Source organism: Nyctibius grandis, chromosome Z, assembly GCF_013368605.1.
Source record: "Nyctibius grandis isolate bNycGra1 chromosome Z, bNycGra1.pri, whole genome shotgun sequence".
Lineage (NCBI taxonomy): Eukaryota > Metazoa > Chordata > Aves > Nyctibiiformes > Nyctibiidae > Nyctibius > Nyctibius grandis.
Genome location: NC_090695.1, coordinates 24,479,762 through 24,501,090, shown reverse-complemented (window position 1 = coordinate 24,501,090; position 21,329 = coordinate 24,479,762). Strand labels below are relative to the sequence as shown.

At 43.9% G+C, this 21,329-nt stretch overlaps 1 protein-coding gene and 1 pseudogene across 1 annotated transcript; both read right to left on the bottom strand.

Annotated features, from left to right (window-relative positions):
• Window positions 1-1,682: 1,682 nt before the first annotated feature.
• LOC137675916 (uncharacterized) lies at window positions 1,683-3,327 on the bottom strand (annotated as a pseudogene).
• On the bottom strand, window positions 2,955-20,245 carry LHFPL2 (LHFPL tetraspan subfamily member 2). The gene is made up of 2 exons (XM_068423121.1): window positions 19,796-20,245; window positions 2,955-3,632 (listed from the first exon to the last, which is right to left on the bottom strand). Exons 1-2 carry the CDS (start codon window positions 20,223-20,225, stop codon window positions 3,376-3,378), a joined length of 687 nt encoding a protein of 228 aa, XP_068279222.1. The 5' UTR covers window positions 20,226-20,245; the 3' UTR covers window positions 2,955-3,375.
• Window positions 20,246-21,329: the final 1,084 nt, after the last annotated feature.

Genomic DNA, 21,329 nt, shown 5'->3' with positions numbered 1-21,329 from the left:
AACTCCAGCCACTTCTTCCCTGGGAAGTCCCTTTTCAAACACCTTGTTTAAAAGCAAAAACTAAGGAAAAAAAAAAAAACACACAACAAAACCCATTCCTGGTATTGCACATCTCACACAAGTTTGTGTATATATATATATATATATATTTTTTTTTAAAATATGCTGCAATTTAAAAGAACAAAAAGTGGTCTATGGCACTTTACAGAATACAAGTTTACGAAGTTAATCAAATCACAGATGTTTGAAGAATTCTTCAATACCACAAAAACAAAATTAAACTGAACTAATTGGCACACAGGTTTTAAAGAATCCACAGCAAATTCTTCTAGATCTTATGCAGTGCATGTACATTAAGAAGCACTTACACTCCGCAGCCCCCTCATGAAATTAATGCAATTAGCTTTAAGCTGATTTTTTTCCCCCAAATATCCTTGAAAGCTACTGCTGAAGTGAACTTCAGGAACAACTTTATACAGCTGTCAAATGTAATGAGTACACCCTACACCCGAAAACCTCATCCAGAAAAAAAATCATCTGCAATATATACCATCTTATCACTTGCTAGAAAAACAGAACCCTGAGAAAATAAATTCTGATTATGTTTTTTCTGTATTTCTTCCCAGCCTGTCTTCTATCTGTGCTATGTATGTGATGCACATGGATAGACTTGCAAGTTAGTTGATTATGTTGTTGCAGAGCCAGTTGGTAGTAGAGCAGCAACAAGCAGAAAAGCTGGTTCTTCTTTGTTACAAATGCAAACAACAAAAGCAAAACATGCCACTGAAAATACCTCCTTTGTACTTTAAAAACTGCACTATTAAAGTTTAAGCATTCTGTAGATCACAGCAGAGGTCAGCTAGTAATGTAAATAAAGGTTGGTCATTGTTTATATCTAAGCCAAAGCAATATATCCCCTCTATACCTTTGGGAAGAACTGATCTTATTCTGACTAATCAAGAGCTCAAGCCAAAGCAGCATTTGTCACCCTAATATAATGTCAAGATTTTTTTGGCAGTGGTGAGGTGGACTTTGGATTGCTACCCACCTAAGAAAAGCTAAAACTGTGAATCTATTTTGTAATTAATTTTTAGCTGATTTATAAGCTATTCTTATGCTTCCTAGCCCCCCCCTTCTCCAGCGGCAGAGCCAGCAGGAGCACGGCTGTGCTGGTAGCCCAGCCTCCATGGCATGGGGTGCAGCAGGGTGCTCAGGAGGGATGTCAGCAGGATGGCTGGGGCTGCCGCGCAGCTGTGCTGGACCAGTGCACACCCTGCAGATGGTACATTTGTGTGTGCAGGGAAAGAACAAGAAGAACGAACATGGGTGCAGACAGGACATGCTGGCTGTGATGTTTTTGTCCTTAGACACCACTTTGTGATTGTAATTTTGATTTGTTAAAATCTTGTTTTGTGCAGGAAGTTGGCACAGATGGTTCCAGACCATAACTTTTGTTTTTGTAAATTAAATATTTAAAAGAAAACTGAATTACCCGTTTTAAACTAGAATACAGTGGACGTGGGTTGCAGGAGCAGGTGAATGCAAGAAGAGGCTAGATTAAAACAATCCCTTTTTAATATCGGCAGAAGCTGACCTTGTGTTTTACATAGTGGCTGGGAGATCACCTCCGTATCCGTCTGGCCTGTGGCTTGAAGGTGCACTGGGCACGGACACGCGCAGGCTGGGAGCTGGGGCTGGTTTGCTCCATAGATTGGCTGGGCCAAGGCGGTGCCCGTGCTCCGCAGCAGGCATGGAGGGGTGCTCCAACACTGCGACTGTTAGTGTTCACCTGTGCTGGAGGCTGGCCCTCGGCTTGCAGTTGTGACTGCTGAACAGCTCTTGTATTGTGAATCACTTGAACAGTGTATTGGCATTAGCTATCTACCTGTACAGTAGCGACAATTTTTTAATACCAATAAACAACTAATGGCACACTTTAAGGGACTGACCAGGCATAAAAAAGAATCTCTGCTCCACATTATGCCGTGAAGTGATGGAGAGCAACACTGTCACTGGATGGCGTTAAACTACTAAGAAGAGTATTAGTATTTCATTAGAACTACTTCTCAGATTAATTATCCCCACTGCTCCTATGGCACAGTTGCATCATTCCTTTGTTTTTTAAAATTCCTTTTAAATTAGTTTTCAGAAGTAGTTCTAGTAAGTGATGCAACACCACAAGTAATACAACCAACTGCCTTTGAGACAGGAATGTCATTTGTGGCCAGGTCTGTTTCATTTCTGCTGATTTAGTTGGAAAAGGGTCCATACTATATGTGGTTTAAAAAAAAAAAAAAAAGGGAAAAGATCTTCCCAGCCATGTAGAATTTGGCAATACTTCCTGAAAAAAATGTAAATTTCTTAAGGACTCATGTGGCTTTGGGTCATGAGACACACTGATCCCTGGACTAGGAATGAGGTTTCTCTGGCAAGAGAAAGAATAATACTGTTGGAGTCCAATGTGTGATCCCCATTTGTAGGAGAGGCTACAGCCCAGGCCAGGCTCTTGGCATTCACAAGGTAATGCCCAGCTGTGCTGTGGATAGTTGTCAGCTGCTTGGGATTTCAGGAGTTTTAATAAAGGCTGTAGAAATATTTCTAACAAAGGTTACTTCAAACAATTTTATCAGAATCAGAAAGCCACTGTAACAACAGCTTCTCTGTCTAGTCAATGGAAACAAAATCATGTACCTGCTAAGTGGCACACACCTGGCACTATAAGTTTCAAGACAAAGAAACCTGTCAGGGACTAAACTTTTTAAATGCTTAAAGATTGGTGTAAACTGCATCATGTCAACTTTGCTCTCTCCAACATATACTTACTATCTGAGAAGGCACCGTACTTTAAGGAAGTTCAGTATCAAAAAGCACCTCAATGAAAAGTATGGTACCAAACCAGGTGGTGATGAAATATTCACAGGTGAGGGGAGCCCTTGGAAACAAAGCCTAATTAAAATAGGCTTCTCTTTTGTGTAAGAAAGAAAAATATGTGCTGGCTTCTATTATTTTAAATCAAATTCTTCAAAGTGACCAAGGTGGGTAAGGCAATCCAATCAATCAGGATTTGTCAGTTATAACAACAACATTCCTGCTATATACAAATGATTCCTCACCTCCCCAGTCAGATTAATATATTCCACTGTGTCCTGATCATAAAATGAAACTAAAAAATCCCCAAGTATTGACATTCTGCTTTCTCAGGATCCTTTCTCTGATCCTCATTGCCCAGCAAGGAAGAAAGACCATTTCAGTAGTTCAGGGCTGAAATGCATGGGGCTCAATCACACAAATGGTAGAAACAGGTAAGCAGATCTGCTTGTCCAGGCAATGGAAAGCAGATTAAGATCCAGACGCTGGTATTTATCCCCACTGGAGTTAAAGGAGGCAGATAAGGTTTTTTCCTTCTTCTATTTCTTCTTGCACTTTGTCGCTGGATGTGGCTATTTCAGCTTGCGCCGAGAAGACTGCACAGATGAACGTCAGAATAGTGCCACCAATAGCTGTGTAGAAAGCCCAGCCCAAGGAACAGTCTCCTAGTTTGTAAGCAGAAGCATAATGTCCACAATAGCTTATTGCTTTCTGGCATCCCCAACCTGCAGGGTAAAGTATCAAGCCTAAGATAAGGAAGAGGCCTAGAAATAAAAATAGAAAGACAGAAGTTTAATAAATGATTGGTTTAACACCAAATGCAACACATGGTAGTAACAATTATCATGGTCACTACTCACTCCAAAGTACCAGGATTAGGAGAAGACGACTCTTCCTCATCAACCCTTCCTTTACTGATTGTTCCCTAGTATATACTATGCAGTGTTTGATCTAAACTTGGAGCTATCCTGTGTTTTTTCTTGTGAAAGGCTTATTTCATACAATAATGGCCTAGTTCCTAATTTTAATCTCTGTGTTTCTTCTGGATCCTTTGCTTTCACACGTTATTGTTAGGTACAGAGCTTGCAAAACATTTGAGCATCTCTATCTACTGTTTAGACTTGGACTTTTCAAATACTTAGGAATGTTTGCATCCACTTTGGAGTTTGTGTTTAGCTAGCCCTCATTCAGCTTTATTTAGTCATTCATCATAAATATTTTTGCCTTTTTTCCTCTGGATTTTTCCTACATTGATTTTCTTGCCTGGAAAAAAAAATAGTCTCACACATCATCTGCTTATTTGGCCACATTAGGACATAGTAGAAAAATAATACAGCCAGTTCAGTAAGCTGCTTTCGTAATGAAGGGGTTCTGGAGTCAGCCCCAAACAAACTGATCTGGATCCATTGGCCAGTGCATAGGTAACACTGGGATCCTCTAAACAGGCGATTGACTGCTGCAAAAGGAAAGCACAGTTCTAGTGATGCAGGAGCAGAAGCCTCAACTCTGTGTGCTGGGCTGGAAGTAAAAAGCTCAGACTAGATGTTTTGCCCATCTGATCATTTCTCGTATTGATAGTTTTCTCTCCTATGAGGACCAGTCTTTAAGCACTGAAGAGCTTCATTAAGGAAATTAAAAGTCACATTAGAGTCCCTGCACACAAGATGTGTCTTTGCCCAAAGATGAGAGATTTAATCAAAATGCCTAATATGCTAGTGGCTACAGTGCTCTCTTACGGGCCCTGCTAAAAAAAATAACAGTGAGTTAAAACCAGATCTCCCTCCTACAAGGTATGTAGGACGGAGCTAAATAAACATCAGGACAGCTCATAGGTATCAAAATTTGCTTTCTCTTTCTTTAAAATTTTACTCAGAAGAACAGGAATAATTATGAAAAATATTTTTGCTTAAACACAACCAGTTTATCCAGAAAATGAATACAGCCTTCCCGATCCCATAAATATTACCGATTTATTTGTCCTGCACTGTATAGCCCTTTATTCAACCTAGCACCTTGATGAAAATAGCTGGTAAAGGTGCTGTCACCTTCTAGAAGTGGGCTGGAAGATGTGCTTTTTATGTATGGTGCTGGTTCTTCCATTAGATTTCATCTAATCCCAAAATTTCTACAAAGTAATAAAATGGAAAACAGTCCTCTTTTCTTCCCTATACTAAGAGATTACTAAGAACAGCTGCAAAGACTTGCTCGCATCTTCTTCAATTCAGTTAGACTAGCCTATTCTGCAGTGGGTTAGGTTTCCTTAATTGTTTGTTTAAAGAAATTCAGCCAGATGCAAGAAAACTTCCTCACTGAGAAAGAAAAGCTGGGTCCTAGCTAGTAAGCAGTTAACATACACAAAATGCAAAAACCATCTTCCAACTGTATAAAATTAATGTCTATGAATGCCAGACTTTTCACAAAAGAAAGTCCTTCCTCCAGCGTTTTTCTAACGATGACACAACACCATGGGCATGAATGAACTAAATGTCATTATTCTTTGGGGCGGCAAAATCCATTAGCGAGTGATATCCGTTCTCTGTGAAGGGATTTCATCACTGCTTAAGAACCAGTAACAAATTTTATGCAGTGTTTCCTGGCTGATTGGCCAAACTACATTAAGTATAAAGTACTGCTTTATCTTGGACAGACCTGGATAAGCTGTGCTTTCAGCTTGCTGAGCTCTGCAGCCATTTCAGACTAAACACCAGCAGTTCCTTCTCCTCTGTTCATCACTAGTTTCCTGTTCTGCATAACTGGCATGACCGCACTATGTATTTTTCTGACTGTACATTGGTGTGGGCCTGTTGCCATTCTCCCTAGTGATCACAAGCCCTTTGGTAGGTAAAAATCACCATCACCGAATTAAGAAGCAGGATGTGAAATGCCAATGTAGCTGCTGCCAACAAGGAAGTTTTTAAAGTTTACCACCCCATCACTCACAAACCTAGGGAGCCTGTGTTTAACAGCAAACCTGGCTTATCGCTGAGTCACAAGCAGGACTAAGAAACTACATCCACATCTTTTTACCAAAACTAGAGAACTGAACAACTCCTGAAAGCTACTGGTTCATGGTACGTATACCCCAAGCTAAAAAGCCATTACCCAAAACTCAGCCCCCCAAAAGGCTGCACCACTGCTGTCAAGTATAGTCATTGGGACTTTACTGAATTAAAACTTCTTCTTTTAAGAGTATAGAAAATTACTGGAGAAAAACTGACCACAGACTGTAATTTGATAAACTACAGCTGTTTTCTCACAGATGAAAAGAAAATTTGGAGAAAAGTCTTAACTATGGACTTGAATACGTCCAGAGTCCCACCTGATTTTTCCTTCAGATAGCTAATTTTGTGCATCCTATACCGGCCTATCCCCATTTAGCCTGCACACAGGGCTAAAAAATAACCAGCTGTTCTGTCAGCCAATGACCCCTCCCCAGCTGAGAAAGGGAACTGGGAAAAGGAAGATCTGTGGGTTAAAATGGAAGCAGATTTAATAAAATAAGAAAACCAATACTAATACCAATGCTCATATAAAATACACAGCGTTATACTCAGTCCATACAGTGGCCGCAAGCTGCGCGCTCCCAGCAGCAAATGCCCGATGTCCAACCCTGCAAGTGCCACAGCTCCAGCGACAGCACGACGGTCACAGGGAACGGGAGAGCGGCCTCGGGAGCAGAGTGACGGGCAAGACCCTCCGGGGATGGCGACCATTGAAGAGAGGGGCCGTCCCCAGCACACTTTCCAATTTACAGTGAGCGTGACATTTATGGTATAGAATACTGCCGTTGGCCAGCCTGGGCCAGCTGCCCTCGCTTTCGCTCCTCCTGGCTTTAGCACCTGACTAGCTCGAAACTGCTAACGGCCTTGATCACTGTGGGAACCCCCATACCATGGCTGGCCAAGTAACAAATGATAGGACAACAGGAAATGGCCTCAAGTTGCGCCAGGGGAGGTTTAGATTGGGTATCACGAAAAATTTCTTCATTGAAAGGGTTGTCAAGCATTGGAACAGGCTGCCCGGGGAAGTGATGGAGTCACCAGCCCTGGAGATATTTAAAAGATGAGTAGATGTGGTGCTTAGGGACATAGTTTAGAGGTGGACGCTAGGTTAATGGTTGGACTTGGTGATCTTAAAGGTCCTTTCCAACCAAAACGATTCTATAACTAAAACAAAGTGTCTTATCAACTTTGTTCCCACGGTATCGGGTGCTGCAGTCTTCTCAAAAGTGCAGCTTTTCTGAACAGAAAGTTGATTCTATGATTCTATCCCGGTGAAACCACGACATGGCCTAGCATAATAAAAAAAAAAAAGTAATGTTTTCACTACAGAACCTACCTTCTACTACTCCATTTCAATGCAGACTGAAAGCTTCTCAGGACATGGCCCTCTTCTCACTATCATTAATATTTATCATGATTTCTCATTTCATTAATACCTGGTTCCTACTTGCTAGGAAAAGTGAATAAAGATGATTCAATTAAGCCAATTCAACATATCCACAGCAGTAAGGGCACTCCTTGGATATCATGCTGAGACTCCTCATCACATATTCAGTTCAAAGCTCCAATACCCAGAGCAATGGCTGAGCTGCACAGGATGCAGAGATCCCTTCCTGACTCTCCCTACCTGCCCAAAACAGGGTGCTCAAGTAAAACGATCAAGAGAAGCTTTGCCTCCTGCTTTCCAGTAACTACAAAAGAGACCGTCACAGGCTACAGAGCTCATCTCAGTGACTGCTGCAGCTTAAACAAAATAGACAGAAGATGCTTTACCACCCAGCAACAGAGCAAACCCTGGGCTAAAGCAGAAGCCAGTAATCCAAAGCACTTAACTGTCCAACCACCTGTAGCAAAGCAGAGTATCAGCTTCCAGAGACCCCCGAAAAAGAACCACCTCTCTGCTCCTAGGAACATGGATGCAGAGGGAAGGGAAGGGAAGGAAAAATACCCATGTGGAAAGAACAAAGGAAGATATAGCAGGGGTAGCAAGGGCAGGAGAGGTTGTGATGCTGCTTGGAAAGTCATGATCTGCTTTTAAGGAGGTGAAATGGTTAACTGCAACACGAATAGCTCGGCAGTCTCTGTGCTGTTCCACCTTTGACCTAAGAAACACTGCACAACCATTTTATGCAACACGAAAAAGCCAGAGGGCTGTTTTCTACAGCTAACAGCGTAGCCTTGATCTACATCTAATGCACGTGCAAGCAACTGCAGTTAAGCAAAAAACACTTATAGGCCCATCTGTGGTGAGACGATCCAGAAGGGGGAGAGACATGGTAAATTCCAGCACCAATTTCTCATACCAGTGTCCAGAGGGCAGAGCCAGGCCAGGTCCCTTACATCTCTTTGCTTCTCTGATAGAAGTTTAAGCTTAACTGCTGATATCCCTGCCTTTCTGTAGCCTCTGCTCAGTCCCTGGGGCTTGCCTGCCTTCAGCTCGCTTGTTTTGATTGTCTGCGTTACCACAGAGCCTGGCAGCTCTGCTCACAGTCTCTGCCTCCAACAGCTGACAACCCGCTTTTCAGACAAGACACACAGAGACGGAGTGCAAGGCACAAGTGAGATAACCCTGAACAGCACACTGGCGATAGCTTCATTAAATCCATAGCCTGCCTGTTGCCAAGATTTTCTTTTACAGCCTCTGCAACAAGACAGTATTAAGAAAAATGTCAAAGGAAAAGGGTTTTCAGTTGCCTGTGGGGCGCGTGGTTTTGTTTTCTGAAGTCCCCAAGGGGAAGGTGGAGGAGAGCGCTGGATGGGCTGCACAGAGCCAGGAGCAAAGTATCTTGCCAGTGAATGAAACACAATGGAGAGCATAGCCTGGAGCTTACAAAGGGCTGGAAAGGGGAGCCAAGAGCCTTACGGCTGGCATACATTTATACTCACAGTGCACAGGCACACAAGACCAGCTCTTAGTACAAGCTACAGATTTGTGTATAAAATAGGCTCTCTGGATTGATTAACTATTACAGTTCTCAAGTTTCTTAAATTTGATTCAGTTATTCTTACACTTGACTCATTCAAATATTACTTCTGTATTTAACCTGTATTGTGCGGCTTTCTAAACCATTTAATACTGTAAATTAAGATAAAGGCACTTAAGCTTTTGTTAATCATAGAAGTACAAAGCTCAGTTTTGTGTGTATAATTTTATGTCAGCATAACCTGATAAAGCAACAATTATCTCCTGTCAACAGTTTGCCTTGAGACGTATCTGGCAGGAGGGCAGTAAATATTAATGATAGAGATTTCTTTTTCATAATAAATCAGTTTCTGCTCTTGTCCCAGTGTCTTTGAAAAGAAGCCAATCTCCAAGAGAAAGAACAGAGAACAAAAAATCGAGCGCTCTGTCTGAAGAAAGAGTTTTCTGCAACGAATCCTGTCAGTTCTCCGTGATGACATACAGTAAACAAGTTTTAATTCGTAGCCAATCTACCTGTGGAATTACTGCTGTTTGTTCCCCCTGCTGGGAGGAACAAAGTCATTTTTAAAACATTACAAGCTGTTGTCCACCGTGCTCCTCTACAGGCTCGTAGAGCTCAGGCTTGCTCTATTCTAGATTTAACCCCCTCTCTGAGCACAGCAGCACTGCTGGGAGTGCAGCTTCTGCTGTACACATACACTTGTTCCTACTTCTTAATTAGCTCTATCCCACTTCTTTAAATCAGTACGGTAATTTTTCATAATTACATTTTCCTTTTTGTTAGTTGTTACCAGCTCTCAGTTACCTTTCCTCTTAGGATTTCTTAAAACAGATGTCTGAAAGAATGCTACACAATGCTGCCAGATGCCTAGGAATGACAACAGAAAACTATTTAAATGACTTCTTTATCTAGAGACCTCATCTAAAACTCTTTGGCATAAGCCTGTCAGCAGAGAACATTTTCGCGTCTTTCACTGAAGGCACTTTGCCCACATAACATTTTATTATCAATCCCTAATTACCTGCTTTCAAAAAGAAGCCTAAGAAACACAGAATTTAGATGAGATTTAGATTTTACTGGGATTATTAGACTAAAATATATTTCCTGATTACAACACAGACAACCTATTAAACATTAGCCCTTCTATATTCAAATGATGTAAAAGCAACTCCTTTCTCCTAAAACACCAAAGCAAAACCTTACAGCATACTGTGAAATATCAATATAAATATAGCAGACTGCACCGCTGTGCCACAACGTTTCTGAGAACAGTTCAGTAATGCTTTTCCTATAGGAGAATCCTTTTTGTATTTGTGCACCAAGAACCCTTCCCCTTTTAAGGGTCTGGAACTGCAGCAAGCAATTGCTCCTCCTGGTTTTTATACACCGCAGTAGTGCTGCCAGGCTAACATCATGGAAAGCGAACAGACCAGTCTATCATTTTGGGCATTTGTAAGTCACATTATGTGCTGGGGTCAGATCTGAGTAAAAGCTTTTTCATTCCATCCTTGGAAGCAACCCTCGAGACAGGGGTTAGACTTGTTTAGCTAAGTGAAGGCATGCTATTTGGTTTTGACAGTCTCCTGTGCAGCTGCTGTTGTGCCATCTTAAACAACATCATATACTAACAAAGCCAATTTCCATTGCAAAGCCTGAAACTATCTTCTCATTTCCTAGGAAAATAGCAAAAAAGCTTTTAAATGCTGCTGAAGAAACAGGAAATTAAGCAGCTGTGATCAATGAGGTGGCACTGCAACAGGCTCCCATGGAGCAGCACAACCAAGCAACAACATTTTAAGAGAGGAAGAGAAAAAGGGTAAAGACACGGAGGGATTTGCCTTGCACACCATCACGCAGGCAGTGCAGGCAGGTCGCCTCCTCAGTGGCAGCGATCCTGATCATTTTCATATTCTGTGCAACCATAAGAGATTAACGCTCAGCCCAAGGGTGTTGCGCCACCCAGGCAAAATAACCCTGCCTTTATTACTCCTGTTTCCAAGTGTGTTAATATGCTACCTGAATACCTGGACAATTTCACGTGTAAAATATTTGTACAAATGTACTATGGTAGCTTAGCCCAATGAGGCCTTCACATACGCCAACTTTCCCTGACCAACCCCTACCCAGCAGGAATACTACCCAGTTGCTATTTGCACGCTTTTGACCGCTTCATCCACTGACAGACAACTGAAGCGATGGCCTCCTACGCAGCAGCTGTAAGGCAGACACCTTCAGCCCCGTGAAATGATCCAGTAATCCCATTTTAATCAGATGAGAGCTAATGAGGTGGGCTCAAGCCAGCTGACGTGGTGGTCTCAGCACTCCACACTGGCTACAGGAAAAGGATGAGGGTAGTGTCAAGATGCTGAAGCGAGCGCCGGTTATGGTACCTGCAGCACAGGACCCCAGACCTGCCTCTGCAGCTGCTCTCCATCCCCCTGGATGACTGCCAGACCCACCGAACACCAGCAGCTGACCAGAGGCAAGAAGGTCTTTGCCCAAAAAGAAAGGGGAGACTCTGAAAGCCCTAGTGACTTGGAGACGGCCTCTGGCTCACTTGGAAACGCTGCACAACAAACAAAAGAAAAATTTGTAACATTAAGAAGATCAATGCTTAAAAAAGCCTACATGGACACCACACTCAATGCAGGTTCACACAAGCAGAGGGGATTTGAGGTAAGCTGGAAGCATGGCTGTTGAAAGTGGGGAAGGTTGCCGGTGGGCAATGCACCGAGGCAAGGTCTGCACCTGCAGTCACTGCAGAGGACTGCAGCCGTATACAGATTTCAGTGTACCTGGGATACCCTAAGTGAAGGCAGGAGAATGAATTGTTTAATACTATAACCAGGTGATGGCTCAAAACCTGCACAGATTTTTTTTTTCCCTTTAAAATTGACTCAAGTTCATAGAAGGGTAAGCAGTTACCAGAAGAAAAAGCAGGTCCCTAACCACTGCCTTTCCCAAGCTCAGGAAGAGGATAAGATCCCTACTCTTTTCAACAGGAAATTAACTATACTATTTACTTATGCAGCTTTTCCTGTTTATTAAGCAAATCAAAGATGCTAATTCCTAACCAAACCTATGCAAACATATGTAAACCCTGATGGTATTAGTGATGTTGGGGTGTAGAAACAGGGATAGGAACACAGTGCAGGGGGCTACTGGTGGGAGACTCAACTATTAAGTATATTTTGCTATCCACAGAAAAAGCAAAAAATAGGTCAGTTTATCAGCATGATGTGGGTTGCTTTGGCAGAATGACATCACATGGGGGATTCGGGGTTTAGGGTTTTTTTAAATTGGTGTGATCTAACTGCTTGGACTTCTCTGTAACAAAGCGTGAGCCTGCACACTCCTGTTTTTAGGAAGGGGGAGGGAAAATTCCCTATTAGCTTTCAATAATTTTTATGTATGTGGTGAGAGTCCCCATAAGTTGGGAGGGAAGGAAATGGGGAGACTCAAAGTAAGATCAGTCCCAAGCCCTGAAATAACAGAGCTGCCTCTTTGATGGCCGTCAGCCACATGGAGTCATGTCACCACACTACAGGGGCTCCCGTGCGGCGGATGCTAACCCTGCAATTAAGTTAAGATAAAGCACCTTATAGGGGAAAAGCCAAATGTTTACAAGTTTTCAGCAATGCAGAGGTAACTGAAGATCTCTCCACTCACAAGGCCACTGCTCAGGCACGGCCGTAAGGTCTGGTCACCTCTCATATTTTACCTTAAAAGCCAATGAAGCATTGAGTGTTTTTAATCTAGGACAGCGCAATAAAAGGCTTGAAGCTGCTACATGAGAAACTCGATTGTGGATGGTAAATTCAGGAGGTTCCTGAGTGAGGGAGGAAATACCAGGCCATGTCAATTATTCTGCCCATGAAAGAAGCAGCGGAGAAGACCCAGTACGTTTCACACGACTCACCATAATCTTTTCCACTGCCGTTTGACCAGTGAGCGCCATGCCCTCCAAACCATCAATCGCTTATGCTGAATCAGCATAGAGAGAATCAAAACCATCACCTCCCGACCACGGCTCTGTAAGGGAGGCCGAAGCAACAACCTGCCTCGGCTTAAGCAAAGAGGTAAATGGGCTGCAGGCCATCTTTTTCATGTCATTACATTTCCTCAATACTGATCCTGCAGCACAAACAAGACCTTGGGGGTGTGGGAGGGAGGAGCTGCAGAGGAACTAAGGCTCAGTGAGAAGGAATAGGCGAAGGGGGTGCAGGAAGGGGAGAATTTTGGGTGGCTTAGTGGTTCGTACAGCAGCAAAGTGCAGGTCATCTGCATTGGGGACATAAACAAAACTCAAAACCACTGATTTCCTTCACCACCACACCAAGCACACTGAAGACAGAAGCTAAGCATAAGTTAGCCCCACATCTTGAAAGAGCTGCTTTCATCTTTTTTCTTGCATTTGAGTGAAAACACAAGCATTTGTTGACTTCAAATATTCTCCTAGTGTTTGCATCCTATACACAAACAGCAGCATCAGTCTTGGCTCTGAGGCCTGGAAGCAAAAATCCAACGGAAAGGGAGCCCCGCTACCCCTCCGCTATCCCCCTGGCCTCTCAAGGGGTGGGGCAGCCAGCGTTCTCTCACCCCGCATTGCCAGGGCAGGGGTGTAAAGAAGTTTGCGGCATCTCACCTACGCCAGCAGAGGTAAGGGACTTTGGTGTGCACATGTGCCACAGTAAAACATTTCTCAGTGGGTAGCGTGAGAGTCTCACACTGAGCATCGTTTGATGGAAGAGATTTATACTTGCTGAGAAAATCCACTGCCATACTTCATCACTGAAAACCTGAGATTTTTGTTTATTTTTCTATTGTATTTACAATCTGCTGGGTGTCTACTGGTTCCCACATGCCCACCTTGGTAGCACAGGAGATGAGCAGACCACCAAATCTAACAAAACACTGAAATCTTCATTTTATTTCTTTGAAGGTACTAATACTCTCCCTCAGGCTCAATAGCAATTTAGCACTTGCACGCAGTTTTCCTTCCCTGGCATATTCCAACACAGCAGTCCCCTTCTCTTGAACTTTCAGCAGCCAAGTGTGTATTAGATGTCATGCTGGCATTTGGCCATATAGGTTACAGGAAGCACTATACCACAGACAGCAAAAGCAGTTCAGACAGTCAGGATTTCCATTAGAAATCCTCCCCCCCTTTTTTCTTTCTTCCCACCCCAAGAATTCAGAATTCTGGCACCAGAAAAGAAAAACTCTGAGCTGAATCCAAGAGGAAATATGCTTTTTGAAAAATGCATGCTCTGCGTTTTAGAAAGACAAACAAGAAGCTTCCTTGCCTTCGAGGGCAAAACCACTCTCGCTCTGCTCTCCTACTGCCTGGGCTCCCCAGCTGAGCAACAGCTTCCGTCACCCACAGGCAGCCATGTGAGCTCACAAGATGCCTTCTTCCTTGCTCGCCAGCCTGGCCCTTTCTCAGACAAAACAATGCTTTCTTACAGCGTGCTGCTGCCTACAACCAAATACCCTGAACTACTCTGCAACTATCATAACCTTTCATGTCATGCTCTGAGCGTCAAAGAGCTCTAGCCGCCTCATGCCCCTTCCACAACAGCTTGCTTCTCCTTCTGTGTTTTCTCCCCTCTTTGAGAAAAGTCCTGGCCGACCTCCCGCTTCCTCCTCAGCTTCCTCCTCCGCAACTCCCAACGGCCTCCTTACCTTCCAGCAGCGTGCAGCTGCATGGCCCCACATACCACAAGCCCACCCTGCGCAGCCAGATCCTACTTCATACACCCCCACAAGCAGCTCCAGATCCCCTTCCCCTTCAGGTGGTTCCCATCAGATCCTCTTCCCCTTCAGGTGGTTCCCATCACGCTCTGCTCAGGCCATCTTCCTCATCACCCAGCCTCCCAAACGGAAATGATGACCAATAAGAATAATATACTGAACTATTTCTTAGTGCAAGAGATGTAAAACAAACTCTTCCAGTAGCAAAGATAGACTGTTACAGACACAGCTGGCTTCAAACTGGGTTTCACCTCTTCATTTTAGAAAATTGTGGAGAAGTTTCCTTGCATTTGAGGGTAAAGCTGCACTGCTGGAACTGAACTATTGCCCTGGTACTGCAGTAGTTTCTGATGGAGGAAGCCCCCAAGATAACACAGCAGGGAACAGGAGAAGACCTGAATAGTAGTAACAGGTAAAAAATAAGAAATCATGGGAAGGACAGAAGAATGAATGCAGGAGACCTCGTGAGATACTTGAAAAGAGAAAGTACCGTGGAAGAGACTTCACTGCTTGGGACTGAGCAGGACAAGTGCCAGGGGAAAAAAACCAGCCTCCCAGAACAAAGCAGGCGCACATGAGGACATGCTCGGCAGGAATAATAAAGTAGGGTGAAATGTTAGGGAAGACTCAGTGCTGGGTGATGAGAGGAGAATACAAAAGCAGGACTCTAGAAAGGAAGAAGCCAAGTCATCCCCCAGCAATGCTGGAGGAGAAACTGCCAGGGTGACGGAGGGAAGCCCAAACCTGCAGCATCTGGGCCCAAGCAGACAGACTCCAACAAAGTGGCCAGAGACACCTAATGCTCCTGGCCCACCTGCAGCAGCCTTTGAAGACACAAACCTCTGCTTCGTCTGACTGGATGTGTATCTGTTAAAGGCATAACTGCCAGCAGTCTAGCCTGCTAAGCCAAACAACGGCAAAATGCAGCCATGCATTCACCTGACCAAATCAAAGACACACCTCGGCGCGTGGCTGAGATGCAGCTGGTCTCCTGACTGATGCAACCCAATTTTTACAAGGTTTTTTTTTCATACTTCTGTGAAGCCCCGTTTGAGCTAGGAGACAGTGGACCGTGAACAGAGAAAGTGGTGAGAAAGGGGTGACCCGTGAGAGGCCTCCCAAATGAAGCCATCAGCACTCCAGAAAGACTTTAGAGAAGAGGAGCTATTTTATCCCCTTTCGGTAAACCTGCCTGGCAATGCAGCCCCGCTCCAGCACAGCAAAGCAAAGCAGGAGTAACAGAACCTGAACTCCCAAACCAGGCTGCCTTCCTGACACACCAGCACCCTCTCACCTCTGCTCTCCCCAGAGCCTTCCGGGGCACATGATGGTGCAGCTCCACACAAGGAAACACAGGGGCCTGCTCATGTTTTGCAGCTGAGATAATATATCTGCTGCTAATTTAGCTCCCGCCTCCTGGCACACGGTCAGGGTGCGGCTGGCAGGTTCCGGCTCACCTGCACGTCAGGCAGCCATCGGCTGTGGGGAAGGAGCCATATCCGCCCAGCCACAACTCCAGGGCCAACTCTGCCCAGCTGTGCCCTTAGAGGTTAAAAAAAAAAAAAAGCCAAGAAAAGTTGTTGATGATGAACTTCATAAAGGAAACTGTATCAGAGATGGAAGCCGAACCTGTTTTAGGCTCTGTCCTAAGTTCCCCGCTACTCTCCTTTGAGGCCAGTTTATGTTTAGATTATATTACTTAGCACCAAAGTACCCAGGCCCAAATAAGGCTTGTAAACACATAGAATCATAGAATCGTTTGGGTTGGAAGGGACCTTAAAGATCATCTAGTTCCAACCCCCCTGCCACGGGCAGGGACACCTTCCACTAGACCAGGTTGCTCAAAGCCCCATCCAGCCTGGCCTTAAACAGTGCCAGGGAGGGGACATCCACAGCTCCTCTGGGCAACCTGTTCCACATAAGCAACTATCCTATATGCATACCAAGATAACTCAATAGGGGATCACCAATTATGTACTTCCTATAACTAGATGATTACTGTAAAAATTTATTTTGAATTGGTTCTTATCAGCTACCATATAATAACATGCTGCCTCTTCTAGCCTCTGCATTTCAAGTGATTCACAGCCTGTAAAAACAGAATACTTTCCCCAAAAAGACATTCAAATGGAAGTCTGCCTGGTCTTCTTGCTGCTGGGTAGTAATTATCTATTTATTCACACAGCTGCATTCTTTGCACTCTCGATTGCAGAGAAAAGATGCTTTTCCAGATGAAACGACACTCAAACAGTTCCAAAACCAGGGCCACTGATTACTGTTTCTACAGCTCCAGAATGAAAGGCACTGCAGTCTGAAAATAAGTGGTAGAAGCTCTTGCTCCATAACAAAGGAATTACAGGAGCCATATTTTCTTCCTTTATGCCTTTGTATTCCTAATTTTCTGCCCCCGTATGGACCAGATATGTGTATGACTCCTTCCCGCTGACCTAAATGAGAGTTTGCACATTTGACCAAGGGCCATAACAGAAGAGACACTGCTTTCTCTTCTGCTATTTCACCGTAGGCATCATTCAGGTCACAACCAATGTTGCTAGACTGAAAAGATATATCCGGTGTCTGTTATTGTTTTTTCATGATGAATTCCAGGAATAAATTAACTTGTTGTATGTTTTTAATTATATTAAATCTCCACTGCAAAGATATAGATATTTTAAATGAGATTAAGTCTGCAAGATCCTGAGTTCCTGTAGATGACTCTAACATGGATGCATCTCATCTTTGAAAATAAGATGTTTGACATACTTGCAAATACTGGATTGACATAGGCTGATAAACGAAATTATTTTTATGAATTCTTCTCCTACACTTATTAAAACCATAATTGTTCACATTTGGAAGAATGATCTTACACTTCAGATTACTAAGGTAGGGTTGTATCTTGTTCTCTGGTCAGGGCATTAGTCTAGCTATCATAATCCCTGTATGAATTAACCATGCCGACAACTGTCCTTCTTGAACGACTTGCTTAAGCATTTTCCAAAACTCAGGAACTGAGAAAGTTGAAATTAAGAGCTGTGATAAATCATAAGGAAAAGAGTTTCAACTAAGTAAGCAGATGCTGTAATGCTACTGTCACAAAAGTATCAGTGGACCCAATAAAACTAATCTTGAGAAAACGAGTTGCTAGCCACAAGACACCTGGCTGCAAATACCGGCAGGCGTAATTCTCATAGCAACGGTTTCAGTAACATGACCTTTCTATTACCCAGTTTCATGCTGTGTCATTTATCTGAATTATAAGACAGGAACTGTTTCTGTCCTCAGTACAGCTCAAAAAGGACTGATCTATCCCCTAACATGTAAGAAATGCCTTGTCGACTGCATTGTTCAATTCTTGAGGCCACAAGTCCCGTTACAGGTACAGCTGGTTTGATGATAAAACATAACACTGTCTTTGCACATATTTTCTCACAAATACAGTCTCCAGAACGGTATTCTAAGATACAAGAACATACTTCCTGCTAATCTTGATGTTAGGCTAGAGATTTTCAGATGGTATCAGAGTTGTATTTAAAGTTATCTTTTCAACAGACCCAAGTCTGACATGCCAAACATCTACTTATGCTGCTAACCAATCTCTCCCATACAAATACCCCCCAACAGAAAAGAAGTAATGTCATCTCCTGAAAAACAGGTTTCATGGATTATTTTTGAAGTACAGGGTAAGAAAGCAAGGAGCTAAAGCTTTCCCCTGGCTTAATCTGCACTGCAGAGCTGTTTCCTTGTTGCACTGGTTCTGGCAAATTCTGTAAACCAGCAGTGACTACAGCAAAACCTGTAATTTTTATCTAAAGGACATTCATCTGCTAATTTGTATGCCATCATGTGAAGAGAAGCGTCTTGAGCCATGCTAATTCTGCCCCAGAAGCACCAACCTTACATTGTGGGTGACATGAAATAAGCAGTACACTTTTATACCACAGATGCACGAAGTGGAGGATGGTGAGAGCCACCATACTAGTGCTTCAGGAGCCAGCGTCATCCGGTCCCTGGCCTGTACCGCTGGCTCTGGAGGGCTGCAGCAGGCAGCAAAATCAGTTTTTGCCTACTTCACCATGTCTGTTTATAATAAGATTAATTTAGGTCTCAACTAAACAAATGAAACCAACCAGCTATATAAAGGTTTGAACACCTATTATTATACCTCCTGTCTAGGTACAGCCACCACAGACAATGTCTGGCCACTTCAGTGGACATGAGGATGGGAGGAGCCAGATTCACATTTCAAGCAAACAAGTTAAAACTCCTAATTTTTGTTGTAACTAAACTGTTTTACGAATTGAAAACATCTGCTTAAGAGCACCACCAAGAGGGAAAGAGGAGGTGTCCCTGCTCATTACTTCCCTCCTCATAGGTCTCTGAGGGCTGCCAGAGGTAGGGTAGAAGACCACTCTCCTCCTCCAGACGACCACACGCACACAGCACAAAAGATGAAAACCTGAGTATGAGACAGGTTCTCCCCATGGGTTGCTGGCAAGTACAGAAAGCCAAATACTTCTCTCATTAGGGCTGTTCAGTGTCAGTTTACTAACAGTCATTTAATCTCTGTAAAATCCATGGGTTTAAGCAGAAACACCAAATCTCTAGAACCAATTCATCTTTTCAGGCAAAGCACAGCTGATACATGGACAGTGAAAAGATAAGCTCGCTGGGCCTTGTAACTGCAGCTGAACAATAAGCTGGTTAAAGGAAGGGTTTACCGTAAGGTATCGTTCATCAAGCTCACAGCCTCGAAGGAGGCTGCTTCGCATGAAACACTGGAGAACTGGGTGTGCGACTGCGGGCTATTCTTATCCCTGGGGTGGTATTTGCTCTCACCACAGTCATGAAGCCTCTGAGACACTGAGAGAACTGTCTTCAGTCCATGGAAAAATTACTAAAGTAGCGAGAGGGAGATAGACTGTCTTAACGTATTAATTTTGCTCTCTGCTGGTAACAAAGGAGAGAAGTTTTTGTTACTGAAAGAAATTCAAACAGAGGGAAAAAAACGAACATCAAACAAAAGCAACACTGGTCAGTTCATTTTGGCACACATAAGGCTATAATTCTGCTGCCAACATCAATGTATTACATGCTGTGTAGCTATAAATTTCAGTTGTGTTCGAATAAAATAGAACTTTGGGTCTGCCTAATGCAGTCTGTGTGCAGACAGGACAGAATCGCTATATTTCTTCAGCTGAATGGCCCAAAATTTAAAATTTTTAGTTGCTCTCAAAGTACACATACCTGCAATCCCTTGTAGCAGCCCACAGACATTAAAAATGCTTTTCTTCATAATACTCTGCACACACATAGTGAAGACAGACACAAACGCCACGGCACAGAGAATCATGATTCCCATGGCTAGGAAAATAGCGGTTGCCTGCCAGAACCCACTGGCAATCTCACTGAAGTTTTCGGCATAAGGACCACAAAGCGTGTCTCGTCTAGAAAGCTGCATGTGGGAGATTCTGGTACAGCGCCCATAGATGCCCAGCGTCGGATGGTAAGGCTCCTGTGACCCCCCTGTTCTGTTGTCTACATCCTCAGAGCCTGAAGGCTTTGCTTTGCCAATCAGCCAGTCTGCGCTCATGAAAGCAATGAGCTCTGCGAAAGCCACCACAATACTCAGGAGAGTCCATAGCATCGACCGACACGTTACAATGACATGACACATATTGATGTCCAGTGCTTGTGATCAGTGCAGCTGACAGTCTTAAAATCCAGGCATGAGGGGGAAAAAATTAAATTAAGAAAACAAAAAAAAAGGATGCTAAGAAAATCGCTGTGGCTGCTCTGCCTGCTCTTTCAACTCTCTCACAGAGGCCAAGATGAAATTTCTCAGGAGAAAAAGTGAACGGCCCCAAGTTTTGCAAGCAGTGCAATCATTTGTTCTCTCCGTTTAGTTCCTCCTTTTTTCTTTCTGGGACGCTGAGCTCTGAAGTGCGTTTTTCTTTCTTAATATTCATATTGGCACATGATGCCGCAGGCTGGTGGGGGAGGCCGCAAGGACCGCCCACTGTTTGACATCACACACCTACAAGAAAAAAGAGACAACACATCAGCAGTGAGAAAAAAGTCTTCATTTCCACCCCCACAACGAGCCAAGATCTTGCGCAAATCCACATCAACATGCTAAAGCTCTAACAAGGGCCTCATCAAACAGAGCCTGCTGGAAACCTCCCAGGTTTGTCCCAGGGGAGTGATTAATCTCCCGCTGCCCGGCTGCACTTATGGTATCTGCTCTGCCCCATCCCATTGTGGGTGTCTGTGAAGACTTTGCAAGCAAAGGTCTCAGTAACACCCAGCAGTCCCACCCACTCCTACCACCACGCCCCCATCATCTTCCTCTGGTCGAAATTACCAAGGTTGCTGGCAGTTACTCAGCAAAATGTTCATACACGTTTAAGCAGTTTCACAGACATGCAGCTCCTGCCTTCAGTTTGAGGAGGCAGCACGGCGCGCCTTCGGGAAGGAAGCCGGGCACAGCTCCACATACCATGGGCACCTGGGTGCAAGGGGCAACGAAGGAACCTTGTTCCAACCTTCTGGGCTTCTGCTGACTGCAGCTGAGACAACCTCAGCCTCGAGAGGAGGTGAACAGGATCACAGCTGGGGACAGCCCACCCTGTGACGTGGTGATGCAGCCCATCCCTTTGAAGCCTGGGTTTTGCAGCAGCGGTGCTTCCCTGGCTTCTGTATACAGCTTTGCACTACTGCTTCAGAAAAGCAATCTGCCTGCAGGTATGTCACACACCTCATCTTGAACTGATGCCAACGC

What these genes read in the sequence shown, in the direction of transcription:
- LHFPL2 (XM_068423121.1), bottom strand. Translation starts at nt 20,225, where the DNA reads ATGTGTCATGTCATTGTAACGTGTCGGTCGATGCTATGGACTCTCCTG. An exon ending in GCTGCTACAAGGGATTGCAG is followed by an intron (nt 3,633 to 19,795) that starts GTATGTGTACTT and finishes TTTTATTTCTAG; the next exon opens with GCCTCTTCCTTATCTTAGGC.